The 27,264-nt window shown below is 43.9% G+C and overlaps 1 protein-coding gene across 1 annotated transcript in view; it reads left to right on the forward strand.

Moving 5' to 3' along the window:
• MACO1 (macoilin 1) overlaps positions 1–27,264 on the forward strand; it is a 117,260-nt gene that overhangs the window by 82,546 nt on the left and 7,450 nt on the right. Inside the window, exons 7-9 of the mRNA XM_070764235.1 lie at positions 14,150–14,308; positions 18,772–18,954; positions 22,752–22,872. Of these exons, the coding sequence (XP_070620336.1) occupies positions 14,150–14,308; positions 18,772–18,954; positions 22,752–22,872 (463 nt within the window). The remainder of the gene's footprint in view (positions 1–14,149; positions 14,309–18,771; positions 18,955–22,751; positions 22,873–27,264) is intronic.

Consider the following 27,264-nt stretch of genomic DNA (forward strand, 5'->3'; position numbering starts at 1 on the left):
TTAGGTCCCACAGAGTTGGCCTTCTCTGGGTCCCGTCAACTAAACAATGTCGTTTGGCGGGGCCCAGGGCAAGAGCCTTCTCTGTGGCGGCCCCGGCCCTCTGGAACCTACTCCCCCCAGAGATCAGAATTGCCCCCACCCTCTCACCTTTCGTAAGCTCCTTAAAACCCACCTCTGTCGTCAGGCATGGGGGAATTGAGATATATCTTCCCCCTAGGCCTATACAATTTATGCATGGTATGTTTGTGTGTATGTTTGGTTTTTAATAAGGGTTTTTAGTAATTTAAATATTAGATTTGTTATATGCTGTTTTTATTGTTGTTGTTAGCCAGCTCGAGTCTACGGAGAGGGGCGGCATACAAATCTAATAAATAAATAAACAAACAAACAAACAATAAAATTAAATTAAATTAAATTTAAAAAAAATAGTTGACAGACTTGTGGCATAGATGCAGCGTCAGTGGATGCATTGACATGTTGAAGTTGTTCTAATCGTTTGTGAATCTCAGTAGCAGAAGGCAGGCCAGATTTACAATCATAAATAATCATTAGCTGTCCCCAGGACCTCTGTATTTTAAGAGCTTGTCTAGATCAGAGGTCCCCAACCGCCGGTCCGCGGACCGGGACCGGGCCGTTGGGGTTTTCCAGCCGGTCCGCGGCGCCGCTGCCCTCCCGGCAGAGGACATTATGCAGGACAGGGTGGGGCGTCGGGCAGGGCGGGGAGAATCAGGAGGTTCCTTTGGCGGCTGGGGGCTGCCTGGCTTTGTGATTTTGGCTGGGGGGGAGTTAGGAAGGTCCTACTTCTCCCCCCCCCAGCCAAAAACTCAAAGCCTATCTGCTGGATACGGGCGATGAGCGGGACGAGCGGCGCCGAAGCCGGTGGCTGTGGCAGCTGCTGCAAGAGGCTTCCGCGCCGCTCGTCCCACTCATCGCTGCTGAGGGAACGGGCGAGGGCGTCGGAGACCCAAAGCCCATCCTGCGTGGAGGGAGACGTAGCCAAGCGGGGCCACCCGGAGACCTTTTCCCGTCTTCTTCTCCTCCCTCGCTCCCCTCATAACCATCCCTCCAGCCGCCACAGTTCATCCGCAGCAGGTGCCCCCACTTGCAAGATCTCGGATCGTAACGTGCGCCGAAAAGTGATTCTTTCTCTTCATGTTTTTCTCCAGGCGAGGGTCAAAAGAGAACAGCAGCCGCCCCGCTCGCGGGGGGGATGCCCGTTCGTAGCTACGCCAGCCCGCCAAGCGTCGAGGGGGCTTCTGAGGCTGAAGGGAAGCGCCGGAATGCCCTTCCCGCGTTTAGATTGCTTGCCATTGGGGGAAACGGAGGAGGCGGCGGCGGCGGTGGGGCGCGATCGCCAAGTTTCTGGAGCGAGGAGAAAAGAACCGCTCGAGCTTGAAAAATAAAGAAGGGGGGTTATGGTTGGCGCTCGCTGATTTTATTATTATTATTGTTTGGTGGCTGAGTCTATTGAAGCCTCCCTTGAATGGAAGAGATGGGGAGAAAGAATCCAGCCTTTTCCCATCTACGGGGTTATGTTTTTTTGTGTGCGTGTGTGCGCCCGCGCGCGCCCCGGGCAGCCAAAGAGCCTCTGTTGTTAAACTCTCCCGAGAGCGGAGAGCCTCTTGCAGCAGCTGCCACAGCCACCGGCTTCGGCGCCGCTCGTCCCGCTCATCGCCCGTATCCAGCAGATAGGCTTTGAGTTTTTGGCTGGGGGGGGGGGGAGAAGTAGGACCTTCCTAAGTCTCCCCCCCAGCCAAAAACTCAAAGCCTATCTGCTGGATACGGGCGATGAGTGGGACGAGCGGTGCCGAAGCCGGTGGCTGTGGCAGCTGCTGCAAGAGGCTTCCGCGCCGCTCGTCCCACTCATCGCCCGTATCCAGCAGATAGGCTTTGAGTTTTTGGCTGGGGGGGGAGAAGTAGGACCTTCCTAAGTCCCCCCCCCAGCCAAAATCACAAAGCCAGGCAGCCCCCAGCCGCCAAAGGAGCCTCCTCATTCTCCCTGCCCTGTGGAGAAGTGTGGAGGGCTGCGTCATTAAGCTCCACCCCTCCATAACCCCACCCCCATATGACCAAAGCCCCCCCCCCCACCGGGCCGTGGAAAACTGGTCTAACTTAAAGCCGGTCCCTGGTGCTAAAAAGGTTGGGGACCTCTGGTCTAGATGACCTTCCACATATGAGCATTCTTTAACAATGGTCCAAACTTAAGAGAGCACTGAAAAAAAGTAACTTGCAACCCTTCCTTGAAATTACTCTCCGTACACCCCCCACCTCACCCCACAGTTGCCTTGATCAAAATGTGGGCGCTTGGCAAAAAATCCAGCAGGTTCTGACAAGTTTTGGAGAACGGGGAGCGGAAATTTTGAGTAGTTCGGAGAACCGACGGGACTGGGGATTTTGCAGTATTATTATATTATTATTATTATTATTATTATTATTATTATTATTATTATTATTATTATTATTATTATTATTATTATTATTATTATTATTTGGATTTGGATTTGGATTTGGATTTGGATTTGGATGCCACCCCTCTCTGCAGACTCGGGGCGGCTAACAACAGTGATAAAAAACAGCATGTAACAATCCAATACTAAACAACTAAAAAAACCCTTATTATAAAACCAAACATACATACAAACATACCATGCGTAAATTGTAAGGCCTAAGGGGAAAGAATATCTCAGTTCCCCCATGTCTGATGGCAGAGGTGGGTTTTAAGAAGCTTATGAAAGGCAAGGAGGGTGGGGGCAATTCTAATCTCTGGGGGGAGTTGGTTCCAAAGGGCCGGGGCCGCCACAGAGAAGGCTCTTCCCCTGGGTCCCGCCAAACGACATTGTTTAGTTGACGGGACCCGGAGAAGGCCCACTCTGTGGGACCTAACTGGTCACTGGGATTCGTGCAGCAGAAGGCGATCCCTGAGATAATCTGGTCCGGTGCCATGAAGGGCTTTATAGGTCATAACCAACACTTTGAATTGTGACTGGAAACCTATCGGCAACCAATGCAGACTGCGGAGTGTTGGTGTAACATGGGCATATTTGGGAAAGCCCATGATTGCTCTCGCAGCTGCATTCTGCATGATCTGAAGTTTACGAACACCAAACCCCCCCACAGAGCCTGTAGTAAAAATAAATTAATTTCACCACTGCAATGACCTCGCATTTATCATGGTTGCAACATCATGCAACTGCAATTTGCAACCTCTTCAGCTGGCTTCCAACAAGCGGGAAGGGAATATTTAATAAGTGGAAAAGGATTTGTTGAACAATCGCATGATTCACTTAGCAAATACATGATTTGGTTAACGGCCATGGTTAAAATGATTGTAAAATTGGATCCAGTTACTTTATAATTTGCTGAATGACCGCATTGCTTAGCAACCAAAACTCCAGCCCCAATTGTGGTCATCAGTCAAGGGATGAAATTGACTGGGCTATCTATGTATTAAAACTCAGTTTTAATTAGATTGCCATGTATATAATTTTATTAATACAGTATTTTCATCATATTTACAAGATTGCCTGTCTCGCAGTGGCTCTGGGTGGCATGCAGCAAAGTTCAAAGCAAAAACGTACAAATTAATGTTATTAATATTTAAAACTGTTTGAACTATAAAAAGGCGCAAAACTAAAACAGAATATAAAAGATGAAGTGAAGAGCCAGTATTAATTACAATGGAGCTGTTTGAATATTTCACCAGTGTCCTCTGGCCTCATAATGCAAGGAGGTTTTGGAGGAAGTTAAACTCATCCAAAAAGTTAAAAGGAGCAAAGCTGGTGAAACTGCCCTCACCTTAAGAGAAGGGTGCTCCATAAAGTGAAGGCATCGCAGAAAAAACCGGCCTAAGAGTTGCCAAATGGAGTTTTCCTAGCAGATGGGACCCATAGCAGGCTCTCTGTGGTGGATATGGTGGGATAAAGGAGAGAGAGTTCCTCAAATAACCGGATCATATAGGTATGAGGTCAAATTAGCAACTTTATTTTTAGCTGTTTGTTTGTCAATCATATATAAGATTTCAGTAAAAATATCAACATGTATACATGAGATAGTTATGGATATGTGGGAACATTAGGGTAGGGATGGTAAGCACGTTGGTGCACTTATGCATGCCATAGGAATGGGGTGAGGTCAACAGTAGACAGTAGACTAGTAGACAGTAGTCTAAGATTGGTTGACTAGAAGGTCCTGCCCATCCAGCTTATATTGTGTCCTGATTATTATTATTTTTTTGCCAATGTGTAAGAGCATTTGTTGGTTGAGATTTAAAGTCTGCATTGGTTGCCGATCAGTTTCCGGTCACAATTCAAAGTGTTGGTCATGACCTATAAAGCCCTTCATGGCACCGGACCAGATTATCTCCGGGACCGCCTTCTGCAACACGAATCCCAGCGACCGATTAGGTCCCACAGAGTGGGCCTTCTCCAGGTCCCGTCAACTAAACAATGTCATTTGACGGGACCCAGGGGAAGAGCCTTCTCTGTGGTGGCCCCGGCCCTCTGGAACCAACTCCCCCCAGAGATCAGAATTGCCCCCACCCTCCTCGCCTTTCATAAGCTCCTTAAAACCCACCTCTGCCGTCAGGCATGGAGGAACTGAGATATTATTTCCACCTCGGCCTCTACAATTTATGCATGGTATGTCAGTATGTATTTCTGGTTTTATAATAAGGGTTTTTTAGTTGTTTTAGTATTGGATTGCTACATGCTGTTTTTATCACTGTTGTTAGCCGCCCCGAGTCCACGGAGAGGGGCGGCGTACAAATCCAAGAAAGAAAGAAAGAAAGAAAGAAAGAAAGAAAGAAAGAAAGAAAGAAAGAAAGAAAGAAAGAAAGAAAGAAAGTTGTCACTCACTTGCCCATTCTGACTTTCTGAAGGGTAGCAGCATTGTCGGTAGTGTTGAATAGTTTTACATCATCAGTGAAGAGAACGGGTGGCCCCGCGGGCTACATCTAAGCACCCTGCAGGCTGGATCGGGCGCACAGGGCTTGGGTTTGACACCTCTGTCCTATAATTTATTTACTTTATTTATTTTATTAGATTTCTATGCCGCCCTTCTCAACCGACTCAAGGCGGCGTCAAAGAATCAAACCCAAGCCACTCAGTCTTTCCAGGATTTAGTTGCAAATGGGGGATCCAGAACATCACAGCCTCCAGGCACCCCAGGACAAGACATTCATTGCATAACTGGCAGAGATACATGATTGGGCATCATCAGCGTACTGATGATATTTCACCCTATCCCTATGGCTATGAGCTCATGAATGAGCTCACCCCATGGCCTCATGAAGATGTTGAATAGGAATGGAGAGAGCACTGACTCCTGTGGCACTCCACACGGTGGCGGCCAAGCGTGGGATCTCTACCCCCAACAACCACATAATTGTGCAGCCCATCCCCAATCCTTTGAGTCACTTCGGAAAGATACCATGATCAATAGTATTGAAAGATGCCGGGAGGTCAAGTAAGGTGAGGATAGATGCCCAATGCTCACCCCGGCCACACTTGGTCATCCAAAAGTATGACCAACACCATTTCCATCCATCACCCAGGTCTGAATTCTGACAGAAAATGAACTATTCTAGATCAGAGGTCACCAACCATGGACCACTGGTGGTCCATGAGAAAATTTTGGGGGTCCTTGGCGGACCTGGGTGGAAGAGCTGCTCTGGGATGACCAATAGCCAGTCCTGTGAGTAGAGCTCTAGAATATAGGACTGGCCGTGCACCTTGTGGTGGGGCTGGAAATCTCAGCCATAGAGGGAAGTACATGCAACTTGCAACTTTGCAGGTGATGAATGTGCAAAGGAAGCAGAACAGCCCTCGCTGGTCAGAACAAGGTAACTGTGCTGTTGCAGCAAGGGGGACCAGCGCAGGCCAGGCAAAGCAACGGGTGTTGGCAGCCCAGGGTTCTTTCGTCCCCCCTTTTGTGGCTTCTTGTCAAATGACCCCACCACTAGCTGTCCCCGCCCCTCACCCTCCCAGTCGTGCCTTCCCTGGCCTGAGAGAGGAAGGGCAGGGGGTGGAGATTCACTCCATATTCCAGAGCAGGAGCAAAGCTTCATCTCTTGCTGGGCCTCGCGGGTGTTTCTTCTGGGGAGAGAGAGAAAGAGAGAGGGGAAGAGAGAGATGAGAGCAAGAAAGAAAGAGAGAGAAGGGGGAGAGAGAAAGAGAAGGGGGAGAGGCAGATGAGAGACAAAGAGAGATGAGAGAGAGAGAGACAGATATATAGACAGACAAAGAGAGCGCGGGGGGGGGAGATGAGAGGGGAAGAGAGAGAGGAGAGAGGGGGAGAAAGAAAGAGAGGGTGGATAGACAGGTGTGAGAGAAAGAGAGATGAGAGAGAATAGCAGAGAAGTGGGAGGGAGAGATGAGAGAGAGAGAGAGAGACAGACAGACAAAAAGATAGAGGGGGAGAGAGAGATGAGAGAAAGAAATGAGAGAGAGAAAGACAGACTAAAAAGAGGAGGGAGAGAGATGAGAGAGAAAGAGACGAGAGAGACAAGCAGATAGAGAGGGGGGGGGAGAGAGATGGGGGTGAAAAAAGATGAGAGATCCCCATGTTTCATTTTCTCTGGGAAACAGGTCCACGTGGCTCTTTTGGTGTTTAAGGTTGCAGAGACAGGCGGCCATGCTAAGTGCCTGAAGGACCCCATCCCGCCACTGGGAGTCCAGGCGCTTCAGCAAGCATCGCACTGAATTTGTATTAGTGGTTTGTGGGATTTAAAATTATGAATTTTGTGGTCCCTAAGGTCCAGTGCTCCCTGTTCTAGATCATCTGTTTCATCTAGATCTCTGGACCTATTGTGCATTGCAATCACCTTCTTGGTTAAGGAGAAGAATTGATAACTGGATGAAAATTGTCCTCCTGAAAGGAAAAACCAAAGCCTCCTTAAGAGGTAATGAAACAATCCCACACTCGAAGAAGAATTTACCGCTGCCAGAATTCACTTGGCACCTGCCTCCCTCCTCAACTGCTTTAACCAGCCCAGAGGGCTACAGCTGTAAAGAGCAGGAGACTGAGCTCACGGTCATAAGGATCCTGTCTATTTTATCAGGACCAACAGGTTCAAATTATTCCCAGGTAACTGGGCAAGAACCCTCCCCAGGCATCTCCTCTGGACCTGCAATAAAGCTAGAGTCCAACTGAGAGCACATTTAAGCCACTTTGTCTGACAGATGCTCAGTGAAATCTTTCACATGCTCCCAAAGGCCACAGTGGTTCTCAACCTTCCTAATGCCGCAGCCTTTTCATGCAGTTCCTCATGTTGTGGTGACCCCCAGCCATAAAATAATAAAATTATTAGAAAACTCAGGGGTGGGTTCTAACGTACCTTGCTGCTGGTTCGCTTCCTCCTGTGCTGCATGGCTGCGCCTCATGCGCAGTGCTGACAAAAGAAATTAAAAATTGCACGGAGGCTTCTCCCCGCCTTTTTCGGCCCTATTTCCTCTCAGGAGATTCCTAGAAAGGCCCCACGGAGGCTTCTCCCTGTCTTTTCCAGTTAAAGTTTCAGAGGGTCGGGTTTGTAAATGGAAAATGGTTCTTGAGAAGAGGCAAAAAAATCTTGAACTCCCGGTTCTAATCTAGAAAAGTTCATAAGTAGAGGTGTTTGTAAGTAGAGGCACCACTGTAATAGGATTTAAAGAATTCAGATGCTAGAATTTTGTTCAATGGTATTCCATGGAGAGTAGGCTAGTTTAAAGACTCTTGTAGGCAATACATTTATTTTGTTTGTTTGTTTGTTTATTAAATATATATGCCATCCATCTCACTCTGCAAAGTGACTTAAATTAATAATCTGGAGGTGAATGTCTCTGTGTGTATGTGTGCGTGCGTGTGCACACCCAAAATTTGATAGGTTATGGATAGCTATCTCCCTTAATACTTATAGTAGGAAGGTGGTTTTCTTCAGATTAGTTTAGCTTATTTTTAGGAAATGTTATGTAATGTGCATTTTGTGTTTTTTATATTTTAATTTTGCATAAATCTATGGTAGCAAGTTCTCACTTAGTTGCAGGCAACCTGTGAGTGTAAGCTGCAAAAGTCCTCCATGCTGAACTTTGTGCTTGCTGTTGCCGCTCCTATTGTCGTTGTTGTCAATAATGGGTGAAAATGGTGAGGAGGCTTCTACAGTATGTGTTTCCTGAACTTCTGGAACTCTGAATTATAGTTCCTAAACTTCGCCTCTCACCATGGCTATGCTAACTGTTCGATGAAATTCCTTCCATTAAATTAACGATATGAACAAGAGGCTAAGAGCCATGAAAATGAGGAATAGGCAGGGATGAAATTCAAAAAAATTCTCTACTGATTCGGTGAGCGTGGCTTGGTGGGTGTGGCAGAGGAAGGATACTGCAGAATCTCCATTCCCACCTGTTCTGTCGAGCTCTCTGGTAGAATCCTCCCAAAAATGCACAGATACAATTTCAGACACACACAGGTTTGAAAATTCAAAATAATGTTCTTTATAATGAAAATTCACTTAAACCAAGCCCTCTTTTGGGATAGCAAAGAGCACTTGTCTCCAAACAAACTGGTAATTTGTACAAGTCCCTTATTAGTTCTGTGATACTTAGCTTGCAGCTGTGAGGCAATTCACAGTCCTTCTTTTTTCACAAAGTGAAACACACTTTGCCCTGGTTTAGTTTCAAACCGGGGAAAAATCAGCACACAAAAGGTTCAAGTCAGTAAAGCAGTCACGAAACACAACGGTCAGATAATCCTCCACAATGGCCAAACCCACAAGCTGCTATTTCTAGCAGCCTCACTAATGACCCCAGCCCCACCCAACCACAGGTGGCCTCATTTTCTTTGATAATAATCTCTCAGTTGTTGTTGCCTATGCATCGCTCTCCACATGCGTGGCTGTATCATTAACTCTTGTTCTGAATCCAAGGAGGAGCTAGAGAATTGATCTCCTTCTGAGCTGTCTGCCACACTCTCCTCCTCCCTGTCACTCATGTCTTCTTGGTCAGAGGAGCCTTCACCAGCAGATTCCACCGGGGGCAAAAGAGGCCTGCAGCATGTGGATGTCTCCCCCACATCCATAGTCCTTGGGGCAGGAACTGGGCCAGAGCTAACCACAACACCACCCCACTCTGGGACCACCCATAGGTGGTATTTGCCGATTCTCCGAACTACTTAAAATTTCCGCTGCCAGTTATATGTCTGAAGGTACTTTTCCAGGTTTAATCTTCAATCTTTATATCCCTCCTGGTCATTCCAACAGAGTGAAAACAGTTAATTTCTCAATGGGCAGTACAGTTGATATCTTCATTGTGATCATAATAGACCTGTCTGATATTAAGAGTCTTGGCTTTTGACTTCTTTGTCTTCCTAGTCGTCACAAAACTAACGGCTTCAGTTTTGTGCAACTAAGGTTCCCTCTTGGTTTATACTGCTATAGGTTGAAATAAAGGAGATGATACTGGTTTCCGGCCTCCAGGGGGCCTCCGGGAAGCGGGGGAAGCTGTTTTTGCCCTCACCAGGCATTGAATTATGGGTGTGGGCACTCACGCATGCATGATAGCGTGCGCCCACGCTTTTTTTGCACCCGAGGAAAAAAAGGTTCGCCATCACTGGTATAGGGTTTTTTGCTTGAGCATGCGGTTGACTAGAACAGTGTTTTTCAACCAGTGTGCCGTGGCACACTAGTGTGCCGCGAGACATGGTCAGGTGTGCCGCGAAGAAGGAAGCTCAGGTTCCGGTCTCGCAACTTTTTGCTGAGAGAGTGAGAAAGAGAGAGAGAAAGAAAGAGAGTGAGAGAAAGAAAGCAAGAGAGAAAGAAAAGAGAGAAAGCGAGAGAAAGAAAGAGTAAGAAAGAAGGCAAGAGAGAGAGAGAAAGAAAGCAAGAGAGAGAGAGAAAAGGAGAGGAAGGGAGAGAGAGAGAGAGAAATGAGCAAAAAGGGGAGGAAAAAAGAGAAATGAGAAAATAATTGAGACAGAGAATGAAAGGAAAGAGAGAGAAACAAAAGAGAGAGAGAGAAGTGACTCTTGATTTAAAGCATATGATAAAAAGCACCCAAAGAATAAGAGAGAGAAAAACCCAGCCCTCACCTGTTTTTATACACACACACATACACACAAGGGTGAGGAGGAGATGGATGGAAAAAGAGAGGAGAGTGTCTTAGGGTGTCATTTTGTGTCATTTTGGTTGGTGGTGTGCCCCAGGATTTTGTAAATGTAAAAAATGTGCCACGGCTCAAAAAAGGTTGAAAATCACTGGACTAGAAGACCACCAGGGTCCCTTCCAACTCTTGTTCTGCTAAAAGAAGCCTTCTTGATCTCGTACCATAAGAGACAAGGTTACTTTGAACATTTTTAAAAAATGGAATAAATAAAATAAGTAGTGAACTTAAAAGCTTGGAATGTCCCACCTAGGCTACTTCTTCTACTGTTCTTCTTTTCATTGGCATTTGGGATTTAAGCTACTTTGTTATTGGCTATTAATTTTTTGTTTGGTTTTCTTTTCATTCATACAATTTCAATCGTGTTTCAACTGTGTTTAATCCTATTGATTTGTTTCATTCTTCTTCTGCTGTATCTTTATTGTTACCTCTGGAATTTTGGGTAGAAAAAGTATTGATTGATATGCTACCGTACTATTAACATTCATTTGAAATACTCCAGTGGTTTTAAATGCACAGCTTTTTAAATGTGAAACAAGCTTTGTTATTTCTAAATGCGGTCATGATGGGGTCTAGTCAGGGGAGATTAAAATTAACCCTTGTAAACTGCAATTCATTTATTTCTTGTAGAGGGTTGGTCTAATCCAGTGTTTCCCAACCTTGGCAACTTGAAGACCTCACGTTCAGTTCTGGAGACCTCACCTACAAAAAGATATTGACAAAATTGAACGGGTCCAAAGACGGGCTACAAGAATGGTGGAAGGTCTTAAGCATAAAACGTATCAGGAAAGACTTCATGAACTCCATCTGTATAGTCTGTAGGACAGAAAGAAAAGGGGGGACATGATCGAAACATTTAAATATATTAAAGGGTTAAATAAGGTTCAGGAGGGAAGTGTTTTAATAGGAAAGTGAACACAAGAACAAGGGGACACAATCTGAAGTTAGTTGGGGGAAAGATCAAAAGCAACATGAGAAAATATTATTTTACTGAAAGAGTAGTAGATCCTTGGAACAAACTTCCAGCAGACGTGGTAGATAAATCCACAGTCACTGAATGTAAACACGCCTGGGATAAACATATATCCATCCTAAGATAAAATACAGAAAATAGTATAAGGGCAGACTAGATGGACCATGAGGTCTTTTTCTGCCATCAGACTTCTATGTTTCTATGAAGATATCTGGACTTCAACTCCCAGAATTCCCCAGCCAGCATTTGCTGGCTGGGGAATTCTGGGAGTTGAAGTCCAAATATATTCAAGTTGCCAAGGTTGGGAAACACTGGTCTAATCAAGTATGAGGATGGGAGGGAAGGAGAAAAACACAGACAATTGTATTTTAGCTATGAAAGAATGTCATTATTTAATTAGATAAATCTGAGTATATATTGGGATGTGCATTACTAGCAGCTGGTTGATTGCCCCTAATATCTCTTTAAAAAAATGATTTGAGTGCATGTTATCTCTTTCATGCTTCCAAGAGTGGTGGACATTCTGGATGCAATTTCCAGATACGATGCTATTGGGAAAAGAATTGTGTGATGTTTTTGGAACAAGAATAAGTCTGTGTGCCATTGTAACAGGTGCTTTGGGTTGACAATATTGAAATGGGAGAACCTACTGTAAAGATCACGTATACCCAGACAAATTCTAAGTAGTTTTGTTGGAGAAATTAATGTGCATTAATTTTCACTGTGAATGTACCATGCTATGGAAGAAGAGATGAAGATCTTTTGGCGAAGTGATGGTGTTTACGATGCAGCCGGTGAAAGCCTTCCAGAAGTCCAGTTGCTGATGTTGCCACGCGAGAAAATGAAAGCTGAATGTGAAAAATTTACAGTGGGAACAAAGATCATAAGAAACACAAACAAGGAACGCTTGGCGCATTGAAATATGAAATGAATCAACCAGACATTGACATCTTAGGCACCAGCAAATGGAAAGGGACTGACATAGCTTGCTTTTAGTCAGAACATCATGCTGTTTATCGTTGAGGAACAATAGAATAAGAAATAGAAAAGGAATGGCATTTCATTCCTAGTCAGGAGGTACAGAGCAAACACAGTATGTGGGTCCAGTGCAGTCAGCGACAAATAGTATGAATTAGATTTCATAAATCTTCCTTAATAAAGCAGTTACCCAGGTGCGTGCTTGAACTGCGATGCAGCCTATGAGCAGGTTAACAAGCTTGATTGTCAGTCAAACGAACATACAAGATTATGTCTGTAACAGACTCCATAAGAAAGTCTAGACATCTATTGTTGCAGGCTATAATAAAAGAGTTTTGCAAGCTTGGTTGTGCTTTAACCCCCTTCTATTGAGGAGGAATGCCTGGGTTTCTTTCAATCCTTTATTCCAGGAATAAGGAATACTTCACTCCTCTTGCCTATATACAAGTTCTTGCCGTGTCCCTCAAGGTCATCTCCCTGACTCTCAAACCTATTCAGATTATTTATATCTTGGACACATGAAAAGAATCCAGCCCTGGGTCCTACATACATACATACATACATACATACATACATACATACATACATACATACATACATACATCAGAGTGTCCAGCAAACCTAGAAAACAGGGAAATCAGGGAATTATCAGGGAAATCGGCAGTTCGGGAAATATTAGGGAATTATCAGGGAGTTCATGAAAAAAACAGAATAAATCAGGAAAAAAGACCAAACTATTAAAATGTTTAAAAGTCAGGGTAAAATTATGTTTTTAAAAAAATGGATTGCACTGCCTGGCAGAGTCAAGGAAAAATGAGCATAACTGTGGCAACAACTTGCTTCCTCAGCTACCGATATTTCTCCACGGCTTAGCCGTTTGGTATGATGTCATGTACGACCGCATCTTAACCAGATCACAAGTTACAGAGAAATGTCAGGGAAGTAACAGGGAATTTCAAAATGCTTTCTCCATGGTCACCCTGATACATACATATGGGTGTGTGTGTGTGTGTGTGTGTTTTCATAGATTTTCATGGGTATAGGTAAACTATACACTCTCTCTCTCTCTCTCTTTCTCTTTCTCTTTCTCTCTCTCTCTCTCTCTCTCTCTCTCTATATATATATATATATATATATATATATATTTATATTTATATTTATATTTATATTTATATATATACAGTATTTGTTTTCGTAGATTTTCACGGGTATATGTATGTAGATTGTTCTGAGTTCGGGTTTTTCCCCGTGTAATATTTTGAGTGTCTATGCGACGTTTCGGTGAAATCACATTCACCATCATCAGGCTGAAGTTTCAAGCTTCGTGCTGTTGTAAATATGGAATATCTTCCTATATATATAGGAATATCTTCCTATATAGATATATATCTCTCACATGTTTTTTTGCTGAATTTGAAAATTAAGGGAGACTAGGATAGATCTATTTCGGCCTTATTTTGGCCTCATCAGCTAGCCATACCCACTGGGACTTGAACCTGCAACCTTTGCCTTGTAAGGCAGAGAATTAACCTCTGGGCTACAGTATCCAATCCCTTCAGCTCTGCACCAGGGAAGGGTTACATATTTTTGTGTCGAATCACCCTGGTGTATTGAAGGAACCTCACAGCTCCTTATTTGCCTCTTGGCCCAACCCAGAGATTTATTTATTTATTTATTTATTTATTTATTTATTTATTTATTTATTTATTTATTTGATTTTTATGCCGCTCTTCTCCTTAGACTCAGGGTGGCTTACAACATGTTAGCAAATAGCACTTTTTAAAAACAGAGCCGGCATATTGCCCCCACAATCCGGGTCCTCATATACAATATTATATACATTATACAATATATAACCCGAACACACCAAATACATACATACATATTGAAGTCAAAGGTGCAAAAAAAAAAAGGAGAGGGGAGGGAAAAAGTCACTCCTACCCTTAGCACTGTTTTTGTGTTTGACTTTTCAAGAAAAATTCTGTGGCTAAAGTTTGAACCCCCGAGAGATGATACCTTCTCTGCTCTTATTGGCAAATATTCTAAAAGGCGCTTCTGTTCTCCGTGCTAGGTTGGAACAAGACATTAAGAAGTTAAAGGCTGATCTACAGGCCAGCAGACAAATCGAGCAAGAGCTGCGTAGCCAGATCAGTTCTCTGACTAGCACAGAACGGGGGATCCGGTCGGAAATTGGACAGCTCCGACAAGAAAACGAGCTGCTTCAGAATAAGTAAGTTTACCCCTCTATATCTCCAATTTCACAATACAGTGTTCCCTCGATTTTCGCGGATTCGAACTTTGCGAAAAGTCTATACCACGGTTTTTCAAAAATATTAATTAAAAAATACTTCACGGGTTTTTCCCCTATACCACGTTTTTTCCCACCCGATGACGTCATATGTCATCGCCAAACTTTCGTCTGCCTTTAATAAATATTTTTTTAATAAACTTTAATAAATAAACCTGGTGAGTAATAATCTGAATGGTTGCTAAGGGAATGGGAAATTGCAATTTAGGGGTTTAAAGTGTTAAGGGAAGGCTTGTGATACTGTTCATAGCCAAAAATAGTGTATTTACTTCCGCATCTCTACTTCGCGGAAATTCGACTTTCGCGGGCGGTCTCGGAACGCATCCCCCACGAAAAGCGAGGGAATACTGTATATACACGAGAGGTGGGTGGTTGCTGTTGGTTTTAATGCTGCTGCTTTTTTTACTCTTACGTTTTTGTTCTGCAAGCGGGATAAAAGCGTTTTTTTAAAAAATCTGGATCTTGACAAAATTAAGTGACTTTGAGTGCCATCCATTTGGTCAGACAGATTAAAGCCGGCTCTCACTTTAGCATTTTACTGGCTGCCCTGCAGTCCTCGAGTGAGAAGCTAATGCATCAGCTTTAAAAATCTTAATGGCTGAGATTTCCGTATTGAAGGACTATGAGCTAAATACTCGAGAGTTCTTTCAGAGACAGAAGTGCTATATTAATTAAGGGACTGACTCTCAGTGAACTGAATAAACGCACCGTGAGAATATGAAAAGTGAGCCCGGCTCCTTTTCCAGAATGGTATTTAATTCAGACCGAAAGGTAAAGGTCAGGCTTGCTAAGCAGAAACATTCACCCAAATTTAGTTCTGCTACAATATGGGTTATTTGAGAGGTAAGAAATTCCCTCTTGAAATTCTACGCTAAACTGCTTTGAATAAACAAACCTAACCCAAATCTACAGGGAATATTTGGCTCATCAGTCACTCATTTTTGTGAGTACAGTGTTCCCTCGATTTTTGCGGGTTCGAACTTCGCGAATAGCCTATACCACGGTTTTTCAAAAAATATTAATTAAAAAATACTTTGCGGTTTTTTTCCTATACCACGGTTTTTCCCACGCAATGACGTCATATGTCATCGCCAAACTAATATTTTTTGCAAATAAATAACAAAAAAAAAATTGTTAATAAATAATTATGTTTATAAACATCAGGATCACTAAGTGTCTTATTCAATGGTGAGTACCAGTAATAATGGTGAGTAAATGGTTGTTAAGGGAATGGGAAATGGTAATTTAGGGGTTTAAAGTGTTAAGGGAAGGCTTGTGATACTGTCCATGGCCAAAAATGGTGTATTTACTTCCGCATCTCTACTTCGCGGAAATTCGACTTTCGCGGGCAGTCTCGGAATGCATCCCCCGCGAAAATCGAGGGAACACTGTATATGCATGTATGCGTCTTTGTTGGGTCCATTGGTACCTTGAATTTTCCTTTACAGGTCTATAGCAGGTAGACTGGAATGAGTGAGAAGCGCATCCATCTACAACCCTTCCCTCATGTAGAGGGAGTGGCACAACCTGTGGGTGGAGTCAAAAGTGGGATCAGCCTAAAAACCCTATATAGCCACAGGCGAACTAAGTCCAACCTCTCTAGAATTTTGTTGAACCCAACTTCATGCAAGTGCTAACCATTAGTTGAGAAGATTCCCGTGCATAGGCATGATTATCATTTTTTAAAAAAAATATAATTTATTATTTTTATAAAAAGGGAAGGGGGAGAAGGGAGTACAAAATCAAAAAGGGGGGAGAGGAAAGGAGAGTACAAGTATAATAAGTTTAAAGGTAAAATTTACAGAGAGTTACAGAGGTCCATTATATTCCTTAATATACATATTGTTACAGTAGTTCTATTCATGTTCCATTCTTAGTTTAAATTCCAGTGACCATATTTATTATCTTTACCATATATAACTTAACAAATCTAAGGAGGAGGTAGGGTAGGAAAGGGATTGTCTGCTTCGACAGCAGACATTGAATTTAATGACTTGTCGTTCTTATTAAGTGGTGAAAATAGAAAATGAGAATAGTAAAGTATGTAAGAATTAAAGTTAAGATTGAGTTAGTTTTTTCCAATGATTGTGTGGGTAGAATTGAACTCAGACAGCTTTTTGGTTGTTTCATATTCTAGATATCCATTGGTACCATTTCTCCCAGGCCTTATAGAAATCTGATTCTTTTTTGTTTCGCAACTCCATCGTCATTTTAGAGAGTTCAGGCATGATTATCAGTTGTTCTGCCTGCCCGTGGGCCACCCAGAAACAAAGTAATTAACTAAACATATAGACACATATTCACAGGCTTGTAAAAAGGAAGCAAAGAGGTTCTCTTTTATGTACAGAAAATTGCAAGCCTCAGCGTCTGCCGGAGTAATGTTAGTTTACGAGTCCCACAGGTCAGAGTTAATCACTCAAGTCAGCACAGAAGCCTTTCTGGCTTATGTCAGCCAAATTAACTCACGGCTTGAATGTCACAATGTCCAAAGGTATCCACAGCAAACACGAAACCACAATTCATCAAAGTCTTTCTCCAAAAACTGATCGATAAACTCCCACACCATTAGCTGCAAACCTCCCCCTTTTCAAGGCTGCAGCAGCGTCCTTAATTCTTAACACCTGTGACCTAGAATCTGTTTCTGCGTTTGCACAGCTGTTCTTGGCGTCCCAGCATTCTCCTTACTCGGACATTGAGAATAGGATCGTCCATTATTCCCTCCCCGTCTGACTCAGATGAAACTCTGGCTGGAGATCTGACCGGCTCCATTCCCCTCTCTTTGTCTCCAATCCTTTCCTCATCCCTTTCTCCTTCTGATTCACTGTCTGATTCCTCCTCCAGCCAGACCGGTCTTCTGTGATCAGACGGCTCCAACTCCTCTGAGTCAAAATCAGCAGCCGTAGGAGCTGGCCTGAAGCCAACCACACCAGCAATAAATCTGTTTAATTGGAGCCCCAGCTTCCTGAAGCTCCAGAGTGCAAAAAACAACACAACAGTGAAACCGGGAGTCCATTTTTCCACGCTTCCGGTTTGCCCATTGGGCGATTTTTTGCACCCCTGAGCTTCAGGGAAGCTGTGGCCTGCGTGCCCTAGGTTCACCATCACGATCTTAGGCTAAGTCCCTAGTTATTTTCAGTTGCTCCTCAGTTCATTAAATAGATAATAATATCTTAACAGTATTATAGTGAGAAAAGACTTTTAAGCCGTTGGTGCCGTCCCCTCTGCAGCGCAGAGGTCTGAAGCAAAGCTTTCCTGACAGCTTGATAAACGGCTGTCCAGCTTCTGCCAATAACCCTAGTCTCTTTCTTTCTAAGTTATTGGTGTCACTGTTGACTTGCTTTTAACTCTTAGGCAGTTCTTTCCAATCCACTCCTGAAAAAACATGTTGTGAATTTTGGATTTGAATATGTTCAGGAAAATGTGTGTGTCACATTCATGTAAAATTTCCCTTAAAAAAGAAAAATCTCTGAAAAATGGATGCAGGTCAGGACTGGAGCCCTAGAGGTTTCAACGCCACTCAGTGGAAAGAGTTTACCTGAGATTCTTTTATAAGTGGTCAGTAATTCAAGATAGCCGTAGGAATTATTCAAAGCTGGTTGGGTGGATGAGTGATTTTCTTCCCATTTTACACACAGATATTATAAACTGTTCTGTCGGGCTCTCTGGTAGAATCCTCCCAAAAATTCACAGGTACAAATTTCAGACACACACACGTTTGAAAATTCAAAACAATATTCTTTATAATGAAAATTCACATAAACTAAGCCCTCTTTTTGTATAGCAAAGAGCACTCGTCTCCAAACAAACTGGCAATTTGTACAAGTCCCTTATCAGTTCTGTGATACTTAGCTTGCAGCTGTGAGGCAATTCACAGTCCTTCTTCTTTCACAAAGTGAAACACACTTTGCTCTGGTTTAGTTTCAAAGCGGGGGAAAAGCAGCACACAAAAGGTCAAAGTCAGTAAAGCAGGCACGAAACACAATGATCAGATAATCCTCCACAATGGCCAAACCCACAGGCTGCTCTTTACAGCAGCCTCACTAATGACCACAGCCCCACCCAACCACAGGTGGCCTCATTTTCTTTGATAATAATCTCTCAGTTGTTGCTGCCTATGCATCGCTCTCCGCATGCGTGGCTGTATCATTAACTCTTGTTCCGAATCCAAGGAGGAGCTAGAGAATTGATCTCCTTCTGAGCTGTCTGCCCCATTCTCCTCCTCCCTGTCACTCATGTCTTCTTGGTCAGAGGAGCCTTCATCATCAGATTCCACTGGGGGCAAAACAGGCCTGCATGTGGATGTCTCCCCCACATCCACAGTCCTTGGGGCAGGAGCTGGGCCAGAGCTAACCACAACAATAAACCTTATCCTTTCCCCCCCCCAGACTACATAATGCTGTACAAATGAAACAGAAAGATAAGCAGACCATCAGCCAATTGGAGAAAAAGCTAAAAGCAGAGCAAGAAGCACGGACCTTTGTAGAAAAGCAGTTGATGGAAGAAAAGAAAAGGAAGAAGTTGGAGGAAGCAACAGCTGCTCGGGCTGTTGCATTTGCCGCTGCTACCAGGTACTTTTTTAAATTATTATTATTATTAAATTTTCTTACAACCAAAAAAAAAATACTTAAAAGAAAACGTGCCCATCACCAATAAAACCCCACCACCATTTAGGGGGTTAAATTATTTGCAATAAGTTTCAATTTCTTCCTTAGCTCCGGTTTACATTTCTTTACATACAAAAAGTGATTGGAATTTATTTTTCACATTGTCGTCATAAATCCTACTTAAGATATAATTATTCACCTTATTCCATTGTGCCATCAGCTTCTCCAATTTATTTTCATCCAAGTTATTTAACCTTATTTCCATAATTTCCAAGTGGATGTGGTCCACCATGTACCAGTACCAATTCTGGATTGTCCATTTATTGCTGTCCTTCCACCCTAATACCACTACTGCTTGAGCGCTTTCCAAAGCTGCTGTTTTGATTTCTTTAAATTCTCGTAATTCCCCATATTTAACTAGTATTGCTAATTCTTTTGTAATTATCCAATTAATGTTTAGCATATTATTTATTTCATTCTGTACTTCCTTCCAAAATTTTTGAACTTCAACACATTCCCAGAGCATGTGCATAAAAACTCCTTTTATTTGGCAACCATGCCAGCAATTTCCTTTCCCTTTCCTCTGGAAGTGTGCTAGTTTTACTGGTGTGAAATGCCATTTATGTAAAATTTTCCTTCTCATCTCTCTGCTACCAGGTACTTGATTCCTGCTGCTTCTTTTTTTCCTAGACCTGTGTTGTTCAAACTTGACAACTTTAAGATGTGTGGACTTCAATGCGTGGACTTCAACTCCCAGAATTCCCCAGCCAGACAGTTGGGAGTTGAAGTCAATGCATCATAAGGTTGCCAAGATTGGGGACCCCTGCTCTAGGTCCAAAGATTTGGAATGAAATAATGGGGACAAAATAATAATTTATCAAACATTTGCTAGAACAATAATGGTGAGAAATACTCTCCCCTTTCTCCGATTAATATTTTGAGTGCTCAAGGCATGCCTCTCATGATCAGATTAGCTAGTTATACAGTGATCCCTCAAGTTTCGCGATCTCGATCTTCGCGAAACGCTATATCGCGATTTTTCAGAAAATATTAATTAAAAAATACTCCACTCTTCTCTCTCTCTCTTTCTTCCTCTCTCTCACTCACTCTCTTCCTTCCTTTCTCATCTCTTTCTTTCTTTCCTTCTCTCTCTTTCTCTATCTCTCCCCCTCTTGCTCTCCCTCTTTTTCTCACTTTCCCTCTCTCATGCACCAAGCGGCGGGCAGGCGGGCGGACAAGCGGCGGGCGGACAAGCGGCGGGCAGGCAGGCGGGCGGACAAGCGGCGGGCAGGCAGGCGGCGGACAAGCGGCGGGCGGACAAGCGGCGGGCGCGGCAGCAGCGAGGAGCCGAAGATCGGGGTTTCCCCTTTGCGTGGGCGGCGGGGAAACCCCTATCTTCGGCTCCTCGCTGCTACGGCGCTGCCGAGCAGATCAGCTGCTGGGCGGCGGAAGGAACCTTCCCTGGGTCTTCCCAGGTGCGGAAGTAAAAACACCATCTGCGCATGCACGGCCATGGAAAAAAGGGCGCGCATGCGCAGATGGTGTTTTTACTTCTGCACCACTATATTGCGAAAAATAGAGTATTGCGAGGGCTCTTGGAACGTAACCCTTGCGATACTCGAGGGATCACTGTATATGAGTTCAGGGAAAAACAACTAAACAGTTGAAAAACCTTGACGATTATGTTTCTTAGTTGCAAATTTCCTTGATCATATTTGTCTTTATTCACCATTCACAATAATTTGACAACCTTTTTCTAAAAGGAAGCAGTCATTTATGTGATATAGGAGCAAGGTTTTGTGCTGTTTCACGCAATTCATTTCTATTTGATATATGATGTGTACAAATGTCTATGCCATAATATAAAAAATGGTACTCCAGGAAAATAACATTCTCGCTTGTAACATTTCAGGTTGTATGTTTGGGGGGGGGTCTCTACTGCGAGATAATAAAACAACTTTGTATGAATGAAATATTATAGGTGGTCTCGACCTATGATCATAATTGAGCCTGGAAATTATGTTTGCACATGTTACCTGACCTGTCTTAAAGACTATTGTGGAAGTCATAAGGCCTCCCACATTAAGCGAATGTGTTATTCTCTACGGGCTGGTTTTTGCCAGAAACCAGAAGTAAACACCACTTTGTGGCACAAACATCACAAATCAATCACAAGACTGCGAGACCTGCAACCACCCATAAGTGAATGCCAGTGCCAAGTGCCCCAAATACAGTCATATGACTATAGGGAGGAATGATGTTATAACTTTGAAACTGGGCCATAAGTCTTGGGGAGAGGTTCGTCAGAATTTCAGATGGTTGTTAAGTGACAGGTCATAAACTGAGGACTGCCTGTAAAGCTCAGCTGACGTGACCTTTCTGACATGTTAGTCCTTCATGTGCTCAGAGCATGCTGCTCTCATCCAAACATGCAAAGTCCTTCCCTATAGAGTCCGAAGTTTAACAGCCCAGAACATACTTTATTACAGTATACAAGAGCCTATAAACTTGCTCTCTTATCAGTGGCAGGATTGATGAATCCAGAGACATTATTTATTTATTTATTTATTCATTCATTCGTTTGTTTGTTTATCTGTTTATCTGTTTGTTTGTTTGTTTGTTTATTTATTTGTTTATTTGTTTGATTTGATTTGTATGCTGCCCCTCTCCATAGACTCGGGGCGCCTCACAACAATAACAAAGACAAAATCTAATAATTTAAAAAACACTAAAAACCCCATTATTAAAAGCAAACATACACACAAACATACCATGTACAAACTGTATAGGCCCGGGGGAGATGTCTCAGTTCCCCCATGCCTGATGGCAGAGATGGGTCTTAAGAACTTTACGAAAGGCAAGGAGGGTGGGGGCAGTTCTGATCTCCGGGGGGGAGCTGGTTCCAGAGGGTCGGGGCCGCCACAGAGCAGGCTCTTCTCCTGGGTCCCGCCAAACGACATTGTTTAGTCGACGGGACCCAGAGAAGGCCAACCCTGTGGGACCTAACCGGTCGCTGGGATTCGTGCGGCAAAAGATTTGCCATATTTTTCAGACTACAAGACACACCGGCGTATAAGACGCACCTTAGTTTTTGTGGAGGAAAATAAGAAAAAAAAAATTCTGCCTACTGGCATCCATCTGGATAGCGTTCTTAGCAAACAGCTTGGAACAAATATATTAGCCTTGCAAAGCTCCGTTTGAGAGGCAGTTTCAGCCTCCAAAAGCTCAGTTTGAGAGGCTGAGCAAGACTACATTTGGTGTATAAGACACACCCAGATTTTCACCCTCTGTTAGGAGAGAAAAAGGTGCATTTTATACTCTGAAAAATATGGTAATCTAAACTTATCTGATGCCAAAGTTTTTCAGCCACTGGTGAAGTATTAAATAGGACTAAAATGTACCTGCACATTTGGAGTCTTCCACTGCAGCATTTTCTATCCCAGATATTAAACTGAGAAGGGAAGATTACAAACCTGAGATAAATATGTGCAAAAGTTCCCTTTCTGTTGTTCAAAGAGCAGTTTCTGATTTTTTTAGGAAACAAAATCTCATTTTGAAAGCTTACAGCTGCAAACCTAACAGAGTATTTTATGTGGTTCACATGGCTTCTTTTGCACTGCTATTCAGCTGTAGAAAGAGTTCACACAATTTCATCCTTTGTTCCCACACATCTTGCTATTTTAATACATTCATGAAATTAGCGGGAACCCAGACTGAAAGCTTTCCCCCCCTCCTCTCTTTCCCCTTATTCTGTTTGCTAGAGGAGAATGCACGGAGACGTTACGAAATCGCATCAGAGACCTGGAGACAGAGTGCAAAAAGCTAACGATGGATATAAAGGTGAAAGAAGATCAGATACGAGATCTAGAAATGAAAGTTCAGGTAAGGAGAAAGTAACGAAACATTCTGTGATTCTCTCGCTCAGCCAACAGTCTAGGTCAGTGATGGCGAATCTATGGCACAGGTGACACTAGGAGCCATATCTGCTGTTGCCCTAGCTCAGCTCCAGTGTGCATGTGTGTGCCGTCCAGCTGATTTTTGGCTCACAGAGGTGCTGGGAGTGTGGTTTTAGTTTCCAGAGAGCCTCCAGGGGGCTGGGGGAGAGCATTTTTACCCTCCCCCAGCTCCAGAAAAGCCTTTGGCACCTGGGGAGAATGAAATTCTAGCCTACTGGGCCCACCAGAAGTTCGGAAACAGGCAATTTCCGGCCTCCAGAGAGCCTTCACGGGGCAGGGGAAGCTGTTTTCGCCTTCCCCAGGCATTGAATTATTTATTTATTTATTGGATTTGTATGCCGCCCCTCTCCGGAGACTCGGGGCGGCTAACAGCGACAATAAAACAGTGTACAATAGTAATCTGATATTAGAAATGATTAAAAATCCATTAATATAAAAACCAAACATACATACATACCATGCATAGAATTGTAAAGGCCTAGGGGGAAAGAGGATCTCAATTCCCCCATGCCTGGTGGCAGAGGTGGGTTTTAGGTTGCTTACGAAAGGCAAGGAGGATGGTGGCAGTTCTAATCTCTGGGGGGAGTTGGTTCCAGAGGGCCGGGGCCGCCACACAGAAGGCTCTTCTCCTGGGTCCCGCCAGGCGACATTGCTTAGTTGACAGGACCCGGAGAAGATCCACTCTGTGGGACCTAATTGGTCGCTGGGATTCGTGTGGCAGAAGGCGGTCCCTGAGATAATCTGGTCCGATGCCACGAAGGGCTTTATAGGTCATAACCAACACTTTGAATTGTGACCGGAAACTGATCGGCAACCAATGCAGACTGCGGAGTGTTGGTGTAACATGGGCATATTTGGGGAAGCCCATGACTGCTCTCGCAGCTGCATTCTGCACGATCTGAAGAATTATGGGTGTGGGCACTCATGCATGCACGATATCGCTCGCCCACGCTCTTTCGGCACCTGAGGAATAAAAGGTTTGCCATCACTGGTCTAGGTTATCTTTTAAATCATGAAAATGTTTGCAAGATTTGCAAGGTTTTTACTCTTTTCTTACTCTAAATCAACTTCAGGTAGGCTACAATTCCATCACACATAGATTGGTCGTGCGATGGGGAAAGATGGAAGCTATAATGTTAACACACCTCCAAGGTGTCAGTTAGGGGAAACTGAAAAGGCTTTTCCATGCCTTTTCCACCAAGAATATTTGCTTACTGAGAAGCATTTCTTAACTTGGACACCACTGTTTGGGTAATAACAATCTTTTTTTAAGTCTGGCAGACTTCAACTCCCAGTTTTGCTGGCTGGGAAATTCTGGGAGTTGAAGTCTGCCAGGCTTCAAAGTTACCAAGGTTGGACACCTCTGGTCCAAAGGATTTCCTTAAAGTTCTGCCTGATTAATTTCAAAATTAATCCAATCCAAAAAAATGTTCTTGATATACCTTCCAAAAAACTAAAGTTAAGGTCACAAAATGTGGGTGCAGAAGGGGTGAAGACCATAATTGAACTGAAACCACAATTGTGGAAAAATATGTAAGCTGTGCTTTAGAAGAAATAAAGTTTTAGAAATATTTTTAGAGTCCGAGCTCCATTGTTTACAAGCCTTACGGCAGCTTCACCTTTTTGATAAGGCAGCATTTCCAGGGGAGAAGCAGTGGGGGAGAGAAGATTAACAATTTCATTCATTTCATTTCATTTTATTGGATTTGTATGCCGCCCCTCTCCGTAGACTCGGGGCGGCTAACAACAGTGGTAAAAACAACATGCGACAATCCAATACTAAAGCAGCTAAAAACCCTTATTTTAAAACCAATCATACATACAAACATACCATACATAAATTGTAGAAGCCTAGGGGGAAAGAATATCTTAATTTATTTATTTTATTTATTTAAATAACCCTTTAAATATGTCAAAGGGTTAAATAGGGTTCAGGAGGGAAGTGTTTTTAATAGGAAAGTGAACACAAGAACAAGGGGACACAATCTGAAGTTAGTTGGGGGAAAGATCAAGGGCAACATGAGAAAATATTATTTTACTGAAAGAGTAGTAGATCCTTGGAACAAACTTCCAGCAGACGTGGTCGGTAAATCCACAGTAACCGAATTTAAACATGCCTGGGATAAACATATATCCATTGTAAAATAAAATACAGGAAATAGTATAAGGGCAGACTAGATGGACCATGAGGTCTTTTTCTGCCGTCAGTCTTCTATGTTTCTATTTTATTTATTTATTCGATTTTTATGCCGCCCTTCTCCTTAGACTCAGGGCGGCTTACAACATGTTAGCAATAGCACTTTTTTAAAAAAAGCTAGGCTATTGCCCCCACAATCCGGGTCCTCTGATGACAGAGGTGGGTTTTAAGAAGCTTCCGAAAGGCAAGAAGGGTGGGGGCTATTCTAATCTCTGGGGGGAGTTGGTTCCAGAGGGCTGGGGCCGCCAGAGAGAAGGCTCTTCCCCTGGGTCCCGCCAAACGACATTGTCATTTATCATATTTCCTGAGGACTGGGGAAACCAAGGAAGCAAGGTATAAAAGTTAAGGAACAGGAAGAATTAGATTTCAGTCCCCTCTTTAGGAACAGGGCCTGACTGGGTGACCTGGGGCCATTCACTCCCCCTCAACTCAAATCGGCATCAGGATCTATGACAAGCTGGCTGAGAAACAAAATTCTGTATGGCATCTTGCACTAACAGCCTTGTTGTAAGAACTAGGCAAACCCAATGCAAAAGCAGTCTATGGGCGACCAATTAGGGTCTGAAAGCTGTCCAGTAGATCTGGAGACACACCAGAAAAGGCAGCTATTAAACCTGCTTGAACAACTAATCATTGTATTTACTTGCCCATTTTGTTCAGAGCCTTCAATTTAAATAGAACAAGGGTAGGGAGAATCTAACAGCTGTTGCGGGAAATCTTTGTGCTTTGTTGATAATTTGACATCCTACAAATGTCCAGTGAAATATCTTCCACATTTTGAAAGCTCTCTGTATGTCCCATAGTTGAACAAGTCAAGTTAGTTAAGCCGGGGTCCCCAAACTTGGCAACTTTAAGACTTGTGGACTTCAAATCCCAGAATTCTCCTTTGCAACATTTCCTGACGCCTTCCCTGAAATCATTGGGGAAGCCGGCGGGAGAAAGTCAGTGGGGATTCCATGACCGCCGTTGATGTCAGAAACGTTTAGCTAACGAAATATATCTGAAAGGATGAAACCCCAACAGATCACAGGTAGTCTAGTGCAGTGTTTCCCAACCTTTTTGGAGCTGCGGCACATTTTTCATATTTTCAAAATCCTGGGGAACATTTTGGGGGGGGGGGAAAGTTTGGACAAAAAAAATCTCTCTTCCTCCCTTTCGCTCTATTTCTCTCTCCCTCCCTCTTTCTCTCTCTTCCTTCCTTTCTCTCTCCATCCCTCTTTCTTTCTCTCTTCCTTCCTTCATCTCTTTCTGTCTACTCCTTCCTCTCTCATCTCTCTTTCCTTCCTCTCCCTCCCTTTCTCTCTTTACTTTCTCTCCCTTTCTGTCTATCCTTTCTATCTCTCACCCCTTCTCCTTCTTTCATTCCCTTTCTCTCCCTCCCTTTCTCTCTCATTCCTTTCTCTCCCTCTTTCCTTTCTATCTCTCTTTCTTTTTCTCACTCCTTCATATCTTCTTTCTCTCCCCCCTTCCTCCCTCTTTCCTTTCTCCCCCTCCCTTTCTCTTCCTTTTTCTCTATCCTTTCTACTTCTTACTCTTTCTTTCTCTCCCTCCTTCATTCAATTTTCTCTCCCTCCCTTTCTCTCTCTTTCCTTTCTCTCCCTCCCTTGTTCTCCCCTGGGGCTGCCTGTCCCTGCCCTGCACCACCCAACACGGACGGACAGCCCCCGGTCGTCAGTTCGTCGCCCCCCCCCCCCCACACTGAGGGAGATCAGCCACTGGAGGGAAATCGGGCTGGCGGGGGCGGCGAATCCACCTCCCCACCCGGGTGGAGGGAGATCGGGCTGGCGAGGGCGGTGGATCCGCGTCCCCAGCCGCGCGGAGGGAAATCGGGCAGGCTGGCGGGTGGCCGCGGCTCCCTGCGCGCCCCTGGAAAAGGGTGCGCGGGGGGGCATTTTGGGGTGCGTTGGCGTGCGCAGCCTACAGGGAACGGTGCCCGGGGCCGCTGCAGCCAGCAGCCTGTTTCCGCTGCCAGTGCCCTCCCGCCGGGCCCCAAAGGACACTTGCCGCCGACGCCAGGGAAGGCGGGAAAAAGGCACGAAGAATGAAGCTCTCCTTCTTCCTGCCTTCCTTCTTTGGGGCCCAGCAGGAGAGCGCCAGAAACCGCGGCATCGGGCAGGAGCC

The sequence above is a fragment of the Erythrolamprus reginae genome, chromosome 11 (genome assembly GCF_031021105.1).
Source record: "Erythrolamprus reginae isolate rEryReg1 chromosome 11, rEryReg1.hap1, whole genome shotgun sequence".
Taxonomy (NCBI): Eukaryota; Metazoa; Chordata; class Lepidosauria; order Squamata; family Dipsadidae; genus Erythrolamprus; species Erythrolamprus reginae.